The 14014-nt window shown below is 42.1% G+C and overlaps 1 protein-coding gene across 2 annotated transcripts in view; it reads left to right on the top strand.

Annotated features, from left to right (window-relative positions):
* The window catches only part of IMPG1 (interphotoreceptor matrix proteoglycan 1), a 153781-nt gene that overhangs the window by 124269 nt on the left and 15498 nt on the right, over positions 1-14014 (top strand). For both annotated transcript variants that reach the window (XM_063707717.1, XM_019028932.4), the window contains one exon: positions 1260-1479. In XM_063707717.1, the coding sequence (XP_063563787.1) occupies positions 1260-1479 (220 nt within the window). The remainder of the gene's footprint in view (positions 1-1259; positions 1480-14014) is intronic.

Raw genomic sequence — 14014 nt, 5'->3', positions numbered from 1 at the left:
GGCCATCCTTGCCGCAAGGGAGGCTGGAAAATGTGCTTTCTAGATCAGCAGCCTCTTTCTATGAGAAATAGGAAAATGGATTTGGGAGAAGCAGCACCTAGCTATCTGCACAGCAGGTGAAGACAGGGAATCTCTACCCCAGGCCAAAGCAATGCTAAGACACCAAGAATGAGGCTAGTCAAGTAAGTTCTGTCCTCATCAGGGGACAGTAACTTGAAAAGGGAAGTACCACAATTTGTTTAAAATTTCATTTTACTCACACAAAAACCTTGTGAGGGAAGTAACAGAATGTGGGACTGGGTCAGAGTCAAAATTGTGGTGGAGTGGGGACAAGGGCAAATAAAAAGGAGGTGTGGGTCACGCCTAGGAGGTTGGTGCTTGCATCTCTATGCTTTCTGGGTTCATAGTACAATTCATGAATGAGGAGGCTCACTTTCAGAGCCAAGGACAAGGTGAACATCACTGAGTTTCAACCATTTCTGAAAAATGATCTCTAGGATGGCATGGCTCACAGGAGGCAGATGTGGGAACCTGAAACACAGTGCCATGGGGCATACTGTTGAGATTATGATAGTTTGGAAAGGGCTCGCTGGGAACCACTTTTTGTTCTTCCTCACCATTCAGATAGGGGCACTGAGGTACAACACAGTGGTTACAGGGCTTGATAAAGGTCACATGGCTAGTTAGGGACAGTTCTAGGACTGGCACCCAAGTCTCCTGCCAGTTTCCTGCTGTTTCCACTACACCACATTTGTGTTGGCCAGGAAACATTTACTGCGTAGAGAGACATGCTGATGTTTAAGCTGTTGTTTATTTTAATAGGTCATTTCAAATTGGCTGCATCCAAATAGATGTCCCATTTACATAGACACAGGTCAGTCTGCTCCTGGGCTCAGTTTGGAACATATTTTTATTTACTTGGGGTTTTTTTTTTAAATAACTGAACTTGGCATTCCTGCTTTGCTAATAGCATTGGCTCAGGTTTTTAAAAATCATCTGTTCTCACAATTCACCATGAAAAAAATCACAGCCATCCATCTCAATACACAGATAGAAAGGTGGAAATATGGAACTAATCACTGCAAATCAACCATTAAGTAGTGGCATTCTGGTCTCACATTAAATCCAAAAACAAAAATCAAAATAATAAAAAGGAACTAAAATATATGTCTCAGTTAATGAAAAGTGAGTGTAAGTGGAATTAGCAGCAGCTGAGCACTTAGAACACAGTTAAGAGGAAACCATCTTTTATTTTGCAGCTGGTTCCATATCTACGATCCAATCTTACAGGATTTAAGCAACTTGAAATACTTAACTTCAGAAACGGGAGTGTGATTGTGAATAGCAAAATGAAGTTTGCTAAGTCAGTGCCGTATAACCTCACCAAGGCTGTGCACGGGGTCTTGGAGGATTTTCGTTCTGCTGCAGCCCAACAACTCCATCTGGAAATAGACAGCTACTCTCTCAACATTGAACCAGGTAAAAGAATCCAACCCAGAAAGTGGTAGAGATATTTTGTTCATTTTTTTTTATTTCGTTCTTTTGTTAAGCACACATTTCAATCTTTAGGCCACAAAAATCAAACTGAAATGACATCAGATGAAATAACCTTTTGGAAGCTATGGAGCACATCATTAGAAAGGTAGAGTCCAAAGACATGCAGGTTAACATTTTCCTGTATCAAAAAGCAATGGACAAGCACACCTCTTGTTGCACAATCTGAGAGCTTTAATTGTAAGTTTAATCAGAACAAAACTTTTGCTGTGTTTAAGAGATTTTTTTTAATGTAGCCCACAGCCAAGCTAATTTACATTCTGCTAGAAGTCAAAAGCACTTTCTCAGTGCTCTGCAACAACCTCGGGGCTTCCTACCTAAGCAATCTTTCAATCACAGTTCATTATCAGAATAGCTACTTCATCATGTAATTCAGGATCAGAGACAGCATTCTAAGGAAAGAAAAATAATCATTAGATAAAAATTCAAACTTGGAGAAAGTCACTTCGCCATCAACAAAAAAAAAGAAGAAAATAAATTTGCTTTTTGGTTGTATACTACAGATCAGCTTCCATGTGAAGATTAAAGCAAAGAGTTAGACAAGGAGAAAACTTTTAAAGACATGGGAGCTTAGCCCAAAGCCACACAAGAGAAAGCAAACATTTGCTCTGATAATAAAGCAAAGTGTGTGCACCATTGTAACCAGCTGTGACCAAATTGGGAACTGTTTTTACCATTAGTTTCAAAATTCTGTTTTCTAACCAATTGAAAGAAGTCCTTTATTCCTGGGGGTAAAAGGCAGGGAGGGCTCCCGATTGCTGCCAAAGCTACCTCCCAGTCAAATTCAAAACAAAGCTTCCTAATTGGCTATGAATTAGTGGAGTGAATCTTTAACACCCTCTCTGGCTCTCTGTGGACTAACAACGAAAGCAGAAGGAAGAGGCCGTGGGCAAAATGCAAACCAAAAAGGCTCAGTGGGAGACATTTATATTTGATAGAGCAGGGCTTTGAGCAACTTTAAGCAAATTGCCTCCGTACCTTAGTAAACAGGATCCTTAAAAAGACAGACCGCCTGTAGGCATTGAGCCTGGGAGCACTTACTTCCAAACAGGAGCAGCTGAGCAAGCCCTGTGGATCCCCTAAGAAATCAAACACCTCCTAAATGCCAGTAAGACACTGCCTCTTCCCCAGAAAACTACTTCAGAACTGAAAAGGAACCAGGGGTCTTTGCCAGTTAGGATCAGAAGGCTAATTTCTTCAGCCAATTGATTAAGCTAGCAGGACTTGGAAAACATTGAAGAAGTCATAGCACAATCCCCTGTCTTCCTTCCTCCCTCAGGGAGCTGACAGCTTACTTAGGGACCCATCCACCAGCACAAGAAGGTCAACGTGAGGAGCCAAGTTGAGGCAATGGATAACCCAGGTGTGCGGCTGTAGGGAGCAGTTTCTCAATGTAGATGCCACTTAAGTAGTGTCTTAGAAAGAGGGTGGGAAGCTGTTAGTGCACTACCAGGGCTGTATAAGGGACACTGTTGATATTGGAAGCAAGCACAGCATAGTAATGGTCTTGGGGATCCCCAGCCCTAAATGTTGAATCTTGTGTGGTAACTGCAGCACTCAATTTCTGCAAATGGAAAATGGAGAAATTTTGGCCGGGTGTGGTGGCTCACACCCATAATCCCAGCACTTTGGGAGGCCAAGGCAGGTGGATCACTTGAGGTCGGGAGTTTGAAATCTGCCTGGCCAAAATGGCAAAACCCTATCTCTACTAAAAATACAAAAATAAGCCTGGCATGATGGTGGGTGCCTGTTATCCCAGCTATTCGGGAGGCTGATGCAGGAGAATCGCTTGAACCCGGAAGGCAGAGGTTGCAGTGAGATAAGATTGCCCCCACTGCACTCCAGCCTGGGCAACAGAGAGACTCCTCTCAAAAAAAAAAAAAGAAAAAAAAAAAAGAGAAGAAAAGAAAATGGAGATGGTAACATTATGAGAACTAACTGAAAGAATATTTACAATACTTAATATAGCACTTGACAAATTGTAGTTACTTAATAAACATTAGTAGTTACTATTGCAACATTGTCATAATTAACTTGACTGTCAATTTGTGACCTGCTTAAGGTACCAGCAAAAACAGTAAAAAGTAGCGTGACAAGGTATTTGTGGAGGGGGTGGAACTGAAATTATTTTCACTAATTTCTTGTGAATAGTTCTGCTATGCAGCTTTTCTTCCAAGAAACCAAAGGTGGTAAGCATGAGATGGTGCTAACGTCAGTTTCACTCCCAGCAGAGTCACATTTATGCTGAGCTACCTAAGAATACCTCCAGCCTACCCAGTGAACTATGGCATACACGCCCAATTCTTATTTTTAGTGGTGGAAAAGTAGGGGAAAGCCAGTGCCTGCTGGACAACCTGGGAAATTACTTGCTTGCTTTCCAGAGGTAGTTCAACCCTGAGCCTGCACCAACTCAAATACTTTTGAAGAAATTAACATGTAAAGCCAGGAGAAGCAGTGAATCTGAATGAAAGCTGTTGAATGTTGAATGACCACTCATGGTAACTACAAGGGAGATACTTTGCAAAAGCCACTGAATGTTACACTAAGCACTTCGGCGAACTTATAGTTCATACTCTATTCCTTACCAGATACCTGGAGAGTGACAAAATCTAAATTTTATATACATTGAAAACTCATAAAATAATAACTCTATGCAAGAGGCCTGCCAAAAATTGGCTATGTTGCACCAGTTAGGACATAGTGATGCTTGTCTTAAGTGATGCTTAGAACATCATTAAGCACCAACCAAATGATGATGGTTCAATCAAAGTGTTTGAGGACAGCAGAATTAGAAAGTCAAACATGGATTTTATAAGTTAAAAATAATCAATGAACTGTATGGATTCATCTGTGTAAATCCAAATGGGTAAATCCAATATCCAGCATGGTTCCTAATTATACTACGCTATGCATAGCTAGAAGCCACTGTGCTAAACCGCCCTCAAAGATTTTCCTTCCAGTCAACAGTGAGGGGAAGGAGGAAGGTACCAGCAGGCAGGGAGGAGCAGGCAAGGAATAGAGGGGGGCACGGGGAATAGTCACTGACTCTGTGGGCTCCTTCATACACAGCTGGGGATTCTGGTTTAGATATTTCACCAAAGGCGAAGGCTGGGTTCACCCATGTAATCAGGAAGTGGGCACTGGACTGATGATCAGGACATTGACCATCTTCTACATGCTTAATCCAAAACAGCATTCATCAACCACCATATAACATGCTAATGCGTGAAAATCCATCCCTACCCAAAGGAATTTGCACTGTAGTAGAAAAGGGACATCTTAGAACTATGCTGGGATCAAAACTACATCTTTTTCATTCCAAAAGACTTTTTAAGGACAAGTTTCTTTTGTGCCAGACTTCCTACAAATTCCTGTGGGCTTGGGCATCACTAAGGGATGGTCCCATAATGAAGAGAGCACTGAGTTTTCTTTAAGTCCCATTTGTTAAGCCTGAACAGAAGAGAGAATGTAGGGGTAGAAATAAATGAAAAGAAATCTAGTCCCTCCAGGCTGGTCAATGAGACAGCCTTTGGCCGGAGATAGCAAGAACTAAGCAGCCAGCTGCAGCCACTAAGGTCCAGGGCTGGGGAGATGGAATACCAGCTGTCTTTGTCTGTTTGTATTGCTATAAAGGAATACCTGAGGCTGGATAATTTGTAAAGAAAAGAGTTGGCTCATCTTTCCGCAGGCGCCAGCATCTGCTTCTGGTGAGGGCCTGAGGCTGTTTCCACTCATGGCAAAAGGCAAAGGGGAGCCAGCATGTGCAGAAATCACACAGTAAGAGAGGAAGCAGAGGAGAGGGCGATGCCAGGCTCTTTTTAACAACCCAGTGCTGGTGGGAGCTCACAGAGTAAGAACTCACCCCTCCCTCCCAGGGAGGACATTAATCTACCCATGTCATGAGGGATCTGCCCCTACGACACAAACACCTCCTATTAGGCCCACACTTCCAGCATTGGAGATCAGATTTTTAATATGAGATTCAGAGGGGACCACTAACCATGCAGGGCACACAGCAGTACGAGCTACCATTGGAGGGTGAGGCTGCTGAAGAGGAGGAGATAGCGACCCCAAAGCATGTGGTAGTCAGGTGCACAAACACAGATTCACAAACACCACCCTCACTCACACCTCCTTTTTCCATTCAAACCCTTGTTCCAATCCAGGGAGGAGACAGTACTAAAACCCAAAAATTCTCACCACCATTGCTTTTGAATAGAGTTAATTAACTTCTTAATTCTATGAATCTGCGTATCTTATAAAACTTTGTGAACATGAAATTTAAAATACTGTTCTAAAAAAAAGCCTGTACAGTTACAGAAAACTGTTTCTAGCATCAGTACTCCTATACAATTTTAGTCTGGGGAAATACATGCAAAATTATTATAAGAGAAATGCATATCTAAATTTTAAAACACATTAACGGAAAATGTGCAGATGATTTTCAATCATTTTCTTCCTCTTTTTTAAATCTAGCAATATGACAGCTATTTTGCTCCTAGTTTTTCAGTGCAATTGGCTGATCCAAATTTTCTCCTTTTGGTGGTATATTTGCGTGTAAGCAATCATAGTGACTGATGGGTGAGCTGATTAAAATGTCCCTAGTACAACCAACCAGTGCAACCAGCAGATCGTGCTGTCTCTCAGGACCCTGGATCCAGAGTGAAGATAATTACTTCAGATTCCTAGAAAACAAGGACTCAAATTCCAATTTACACAGCTCTTGGCTCTATTGCTGGTGTGTGGACTTTTCAGTTACGGAAGGCTTGGGCTGATACACAACAGTGCCCATCCTCCAGCATGTAGTAAGAGAGACCCAAGAGACAATGATGCTCAAAATCCCTGATGATAACAGAAGGTCACTTAAGCAAATACAGGAACGGCCCTGATTCAGGTTTTGATCTTTCAAGTATTTACTTGAACTCAATGATGATGGTCCAATCTGCTGAGAAAATTCTCCTTGAAAGAGATTTAAAAGGGAGAAATCTTTGGCAAGAAAAAAAGGCAGCTGCTGGAAATTCTGTGTATCAAGAATAAATACTTAGCTTTGTCTCTAGGAGAGAATCTCAAGAATCTATCCTTGGAAAATAGAGAAGGCATCCTATCATTTCAATGTTTTCCCAGCCAGGATAGTCAACTATAGCAAAACTGCATTACTGGATTTCTTACCCTTTCGCCCTTCCCTGACCACCTTCATAGTAGACATAGATTAGAGGTAGTGGTCCGCAACACTGAAGGGTAAGAAGGTCCTCCCACCTCACGTCCAGTGTCCCCCCAGCCTCCAGAACCACCAGCCCTACCCATCCCTGCCTCCCCTAACCCTTATCAAAGAATCACCCTCAAAATGTAAAAACCATAATTGTCATAAAGTAGATACTGAGCATATGTCAAAGTCCTATTTAATTTTGAAATAAGGGAATTGGTAGGATGACAAAGCTGGTTTAAAGAGAATATGAAAAATTGGAATTTTAGGTAGCCAGAGGACAAGAGAGAATGATGAAATGAGATTGGTAAATGTAAAACAGAAACTACAATCATTGCATCATCAAATTTCTCTACACTAATTTCTAATTTTATAGAGTTGTAAAACATCTGGACCATAATCCATAGTAAATAGTGAGTCGAACAAAGTTATTGCTTTCCATGCATCAGCAAACTTTTTCTTTAAAAGCCAAACAGTAAATATTTTAGGCATTGAAAGCCAAAAGGCAAAAATTATGTAGGTACTTACATAACTAATTAAAAGTTAACCATTTAAAAATTTAAAAAGCGTTCTTAGCTTGCCTGTTGTACAAAAGCAGGCAGCTGGTCAGATTGACCCACAGGTGGTCTCTGTTTACTGGATGGGATTGTTATATTCTAATATGACATTGAAGGTCACACAGTCAACTTTTCTCCTTATTTCCAAATATTGGATCATTTTTCTTAAACCATCAACAATTACTCAAGCCTGTTCCTCTCCCTGGCCTTTATCTTTGCTGTTACAGAAAAGTTAGATAAGTAAATGATAATGTAATCATGATTTGGGTACCTGTTCACTCATACATGCAGTGAACATTTATGGATTATCTGCCATGAGTCAGACACTATGATAGCCACAAGGACCAAAAGATGAATCGACCCCATCTCTGCCCCCAAGGAGCTAAATAACTAATGAGAAAAATGGAAGCATATATAAAAAGACATAATAGAGTCTGTTAAATACTGGAATCAGGATGTCAGCAGAAAGAAATCTTATGAAGTAATGAGGAGAGAGCAATTAATTCTACAGAGGTGAAGGGATATCATAGCAGGCTTCATATACAGACAGTGATATTGAGCTGGGTCTTGGTGTATGATGGTGGTGGGCCCAGGAAGAGAAAGGGGGTGAGGGACTATTCCAGAAGATGCAAGAGGAAAATGCAGACATTTCTGGGAGTGCCAGGTTTCTTCAGTTACTCCACAGTGATGACAGCTTTATTTACAGAACAGGGAGTGAAGGGAGTGAAGGGAGCTCAAGATTGGAAGGAAGGGAAAGCCAGGCTGAGCCGGTTCACTTAAAGCCAGGCTGTCTAAAAATGCCCGTCTAATCGATTTGCTTCCACTTTTGGTGTCTTGTTTTTCTTTTTCTTTTGTTTCCTATGACTTATGGTCTTTTAAAATTAAACTTTAATAAAATTTTGGAAAGCTCAAAACCTTTTCCAACTAAGTGCTAGACAGTCCTTAAAGTGTTCTCAAGTAAAATAAAAATAAAACAGTTTATCATTCATACAATACTGCAAGTTTGGAAAAACTTAGGAAAAATATAAAATAGGTACAAAGGGTGGTGCGTATATTAATTTGTTTTTAATTTTAAATGCAATAAATAAGGCAAAAATTAATAAAATCCATTAAATATTTTTAAAAGACTCCAAAAATATTTGAGAGAAAACCAGTTCTAAGGAAATGGACAAGATAGATTGACTCTAGCCTATGAAGTAGGTGTCTGGAGGCCAGGGGAAAGCCAGGGCTGAAAGTATACATTTGGGAAACTTCAACTGAAGCCAGAGAACAGATTTTTAAAAATGGCCAGGGGCAATGTGTAGGACGGGAGGAAGAGATGTGAATGGAACTCTGAATAACCCCAACAGTTAATGGGGAAATAGAAAAATTACAGTAAAGGGAGCCAAGAAAGAGCAGTCAGTGAGGTGAGAGACAATGTTGCAGAAAGTCACAAAACAGAAGAGCAGAAGAGGGAGAGGCCCATAATTTTAGCAGCCGTGAGTGAACAGAGTAGAGGGCACTTAAGTGGACAGTTCAAAGGTCATCAGAATGCTTTACAAAAGCAAATGGAATAGCAAGGGCAGAGAGGCCAGACTTCAGTGAGGCTAGAATGAAATGGAAACGGACAACGTCAGCACAGGCTGTCTACCTCTTGTCTTACAACTTAGAGCAAGGCGCCCTCCAATGTTAGGCTCCTACCTTTCCACAGAGACGGGGAGAAAGTTGCTAAGTTCCTTGAGGTTTACATTTTAAAGGGATGGCGCCCAGGACCTGGAGCATAACATTCCGGAGTTGTAAAGGTGGCAAGAGGCTTTTTAAAAGATTTACATCTCAAAGGAACATAGAATTTGCAATTACAAGTTCTTTTAACTAACTGCTGTAAGAAAAAGGAGGTTGTCAAATGTCCAACAATGATAGACTGGATTAAGAAAATGTGGCACATATACACCATGGAATACTATGCAGCCATAAAAAAGGATGAGTTCATGTCCTTTGTAGGGACATGGATGAAGCTGGAAACCATCATTCTCAGCAAATTATCACAAGGACAGAAAACCAAACACCACATATTCTCACTCATAGGTGGGAACTGAACAGTGAGAACACATGGACACAGGAAGGGGAACATCACACACCTGGGCCTGTTGTGGGGTGGGGGGAGGGGGGAGGGATAGCATTAGGAGATATACCTAATGTTAAATGAAGAGTTAATGGGTGCAGCACACCAACATGGCACATGTATACATATGTAACAAACCTGCACGTTGTGCACATGTACCCTAAAACTTAAAGTATAATTTAAAAAAAAAAGAAAAGAAAAGAAAAAGGAAGTTGAGAGCCTTGTGGAAGAAGTTTGTCTTAAGTTTAGTGAAGGCTGGGAGCGGTGGCTCACGCCTGTAATCCCAGCATTTTGGGAGGCTAAGGCAGGTGGATTGCTTGAGCCCAGGAGTTCAAGTTCAAGTTCAAGTTGCCCAGCCTGGGCAACATGATGAAACCCCTGTCTCTACACACACAAAGCAAAAGTTAGCTGGGTGTGATGGCACACGCCTGTAGTCCCAGTTACTCTCATCACTGCACTCCAGTCTAGGTGACAGAGTGAGACCCTGTCTTGGGGGAAAAAAAAAGTTTAGTGAAGCTGAGGGGAATATTAAGGCTGTCTTGGTCAGTATAGTTTTGTTTTGTTTTGTTTTGTTTTGTTTTGTTTTGTTTTGTTTTGAGATGGAGCCTGGCTTGTCATCCAGGCTGGAGTGCAATGGCGCGATCCCAGTTCACTGCAATCTCCGCCTCCCGGGTTCCAGTGATTCTCCTGTCTCAGCCTCCTGAGCAGTTGGGATCACAGGGGTGCACCACCATGCCCGGCTAATTTTTGTATTTTTAGTGGAGACGAGGTTTCACCATGTTGGCCAGGCTGGTCTCAAACTCATGGCCTCAAGTGATCCACCTGCCTTGGCCTCCAAAAGTGCTGGGATTACAGGCATGAGCCACCACGTCTGGCCCAGAATAGTATTTCCTGTCTGTGCCCCAATTGTATTGTATTTACAGGCAATGCCCAGATAATTTATTTAGTATCATTTGCAAAATTTAAAACAAATTCCAATTAAGTCTTTCTCTTTTCTTTTGCTTAATATCAGGGTAGAAAGCAGTTTGTGGTCACAATACTGGGAGAGAGATAACATTATTCCACAACCACTTTTGAACTAAGAAGAAGAGAGAATTTGAAAACTCTCATGGGATTTTTAGTTAATATCATTCCACATTCAGATCAGCATGTGAACTCCTGGATGCATCCTCTAAATGAGGATTAGCAATCCATTAGGCCAAATAACATCTGCAGAGGTGCAGGCATGTAGGAGAAGCAATATGCTGTTATTACTGCATTAGGTGTGTCATTCCCCTTTTGAAAAACCCCTGGATAAATGAATCTGTGATATAAAAAGTATAAGCCAGTGTTAGAACTTTCTGTGATTTATCAACTGAAAAACCAAGTAAGTCACAGCTTGCTCAGTATTCTGCCAGCATCTCCAGCAACTAGAGTCGTCTTTCATTTAGGCTGCTGTGAAAATTCTTCAGAAGCATGTAGGGCTTTTATGCCAGTTAGTTGTGCAGGCTGAAGATTTCAAAAATGCAAAATCACGTATAACTTATTCTCTCCTTGAATTCCTAAGAAGCTTCCTCAAAAATGTACAGCCCTCAAGGCCGGTAAATGGTAAACATTGAAATTAATTACAGTCTGACATCCAGGATGCATTTACGAAAATGTGGCTCATCGAGCTTGTTTTCCCTGGAAAAGGCATAATTTGTAAGACCTTCGACATCTCTGAAAAAGTGGTATATGTCACTCATGACAATAATGACAATAATAGTTACTATTAACTAATGACAATAATAGTTACTATTGACACAAATTTTAATCTTAATAAATATGCAAAGTAGATATTATTTCCCCCCACTGTACAGTTGCAGAAATTGTGTTTCAGAGAAGAATAAGTAATTTGTCTTTTGCTGGTCAAACTATTACCAAATGCTGCAGATGGAATTCAAAGCCAGATTTGTGTGCCATCTTCAACTCTACCCTATAACTTCTTTACAAAAAGGAATCTTATAAGCCCTTCTAACTGGGTTATAGAGGCTGTTTATTTAGAAAAAGTGACAACACACTTCAGTTTAATTAATCCTAAATGAATTCTGTTAGTTTCTACACTTCACCAAATGAAATTTCTTATCATATTTTGTCATAGTCTTAGAATGAAAAAAAAAAAAGTGTTTACTCTCAGAAACAAAAGTCCTGAGTGCCCAAGAGTCCCCTTTATATGCACTGCTAGGAGTGTCCCTTCCAGCTGGAGCAGTCATAGGAATTCTCCTTCCAGGTGATTCTCCTCAGCCTCTCCCCTCTTCATTTGCCCCTTCATCTCCTACATCCCTGGCCCTGTCTCCTGGGGTCATGCTGCTGGCCCTTTGCCTCCTGGGACGCGCAGCACTGCAGATTTTCTGTTTGACATTTGCCTTCACTAGAGGCCCCAACACTGGTTGGACTGCCAGACACATTTCACCTCTCTCCAGGGTTTCAATCTGTGCCCTCATTCCACACCCCAACCACTGCATGGAACTTCCTTAAAAGGCTCCTGGAGCTCTTTGGCCAACCTGTTAACACAAAGCCCTCCACACAAGTCCGGGCCTTAGCCCAGCTGCAGGGCCTCCTCCCAGCTCCCCCAGTGTCAGAATTCTCCCTCCACCCGCTGATCCTGGGACAATTGGCCACCACCCTAGCGCCAATCCATCCAGAACACCTCTGTTTGGCAGATAATAATAATGGCCGAAAGCTGAGACAATTCTTCAACCTCACATCCAGGGCAAGATGTGTGTGGGTATTCACACATCCACTCACACAAAAAAGGATTATTGAGAGTCAGCTGTGGTGGTGCTTCTTGAGAGTGGTGGAGAACTGAAATGAAACCTAAAGTCTATCACATTACTTGCCACTTTAAACCAGAAAGAACTCTTGTTAACTTAATTCCACAAATGTGTATTAAGCTCCAAACATGTGCATGGTGCTGTGCTATGTGCTATTTATCATTGAATATTCTCACTCTAATCTACCTTTCAGCAATAAGCCATAAGCCAAACATTTTATAACAATAAAATAATGAAGCGATCAACAATAACTTAAACATATATATTTTAAGATTTCTTTGAATCACTGAATTGCATCAGCATTTCTGGAGGTATCATGAGCCACCTCCGTTGGCTTTATGCCGTGGAACACGCAGAATGGGAGACGTATGTTTGAGTTGGAGGGACATTAGTGATCACTTGATTTAAACACTCCATTTTATGGAAGAGAAAAGTGAGAGCCAGAGATGCTAACCTATGTTCCCAAGACCATAGACAATTTCTAGAAGCCAGGCCTTCCCCGCTAGGGCACTCTCCTGAGGCTTCTTCACTGGTAGAACAGATGAGCAGGTCCACTCTCTCTGAAGGTACAAACATCTCACAACCTTCTCAGGACTTGGTGGAAGCTGTGAGGTCCCTGTGTAACATCTCAGATGAACCCTCAGTACAGGGACCTATTTATTCAAATTACTAAACTCGAAGCCCCAAGCGCTATGTAAAAGTGATGTTCACACATTGAGAAGAGAACTGTCAGACTACCAGGGCCTCATTAAGACTTCCTGCTCTAGGCCCTTTGCCTTCATGACTATTAGTAAAGAATAGTAAAATTATACCTTAACTTCGTGAGCACAAAAATGAATATAATCCAGTACGGGTTGCATTAATTTTTTCTTCTGATTTTAAAGAAAACATTTTTGTGGGCTCCTAAAAGCATGGCGGGCCCCCAGGCTGTGCCTCCTGCAGATTGCTATTGATTGTGATGCGTAAGTTTGCCTTTCTCTGATGCCCCAGGCAAAGGAATGACCCCTTCACCTCCTCGCCACCAACAAAACCATGACCACAAAGCCTTGATGGTAAGTGGGGAAGGGGAGGGCGAGGAGGCCCCACAGCTGCCCGCAGCAGCCAGCAGGAGCGAGCGAACGTGCGGCGGGGTCGACCCCCCCGCGCCGACGCAACCAAAAATCTGTCACTTTGTTCAGGCGTGAAGCTTTGTCACGCTGGGCGCCAGGGCGTGGCAGCGCGGGAAGCGTTTGGATTCCAGAGTCTTAGCTCTGCCTTTTTGAAATGGGAAAAGATGATCCAGGAGTTTTCACCACATTACCCCCGCCAGGCAGGCCCGATCTGCCGCTGTAATCACGGAATAATAATGGCTCTATCAGCAGTCCCCTGGAGCTGCTCCTGCTACCGCGTGAATCCCTTGCAGACCTCGCTTCCCTCCACCAACGCGCAAGGCACAGTGGTTTTTAAAAAGTCAGAAATCAGCTGGGGTGCTTAAAATGTCATTCCCGAAGTCTACTCTTGCTTCTTTTGCTATTGAGCGCCATCTAGCGAGAACTAGGTTTCATTGCATTGGAAAAAAGGTCCACGAAAGAGACCCAACGGGACCTCAGGCCAGCCAGCCCAGGTGAAGCCTGAATTTTATAGGCAAGCTGAGCTGAAACCTTGCCCTTGGACAGGATCCAATCAAAGGAGATGTATCGCTTTCTGTCCAACACGTGAGTAAAATGGGACAGCGCAAAAGCAGGAGATGATGAAATGATAAATGTTAGGGAGATAAGGCACTCAGCACACAGCCAGTAGGACATGCGGCAAGAGCAGGACAAGGTTG

Source organism: Gorilla gorilla, chromosome 5 (assembly GCF_029281585.2).
Source record: "Gorilla gorilla gorilla isolate KB3781 chromosome 5, NHGRI_mGorGor1-v2.1_pri, whole genome shotgun sequence".
In the NCBI taxonomy this organism is placed as follows: domain Eukaryota; kingdom Metazoa; phylum Chordata; class Mammalia; order Primates; family Hominidae; genus Gorilla; species Gorilla gorilla.
The sequence above is the reverse complement of the archived record's forward strand: the minus strand, read 5'-3'. Positions and strand labels throughout refer to the sequence as shown.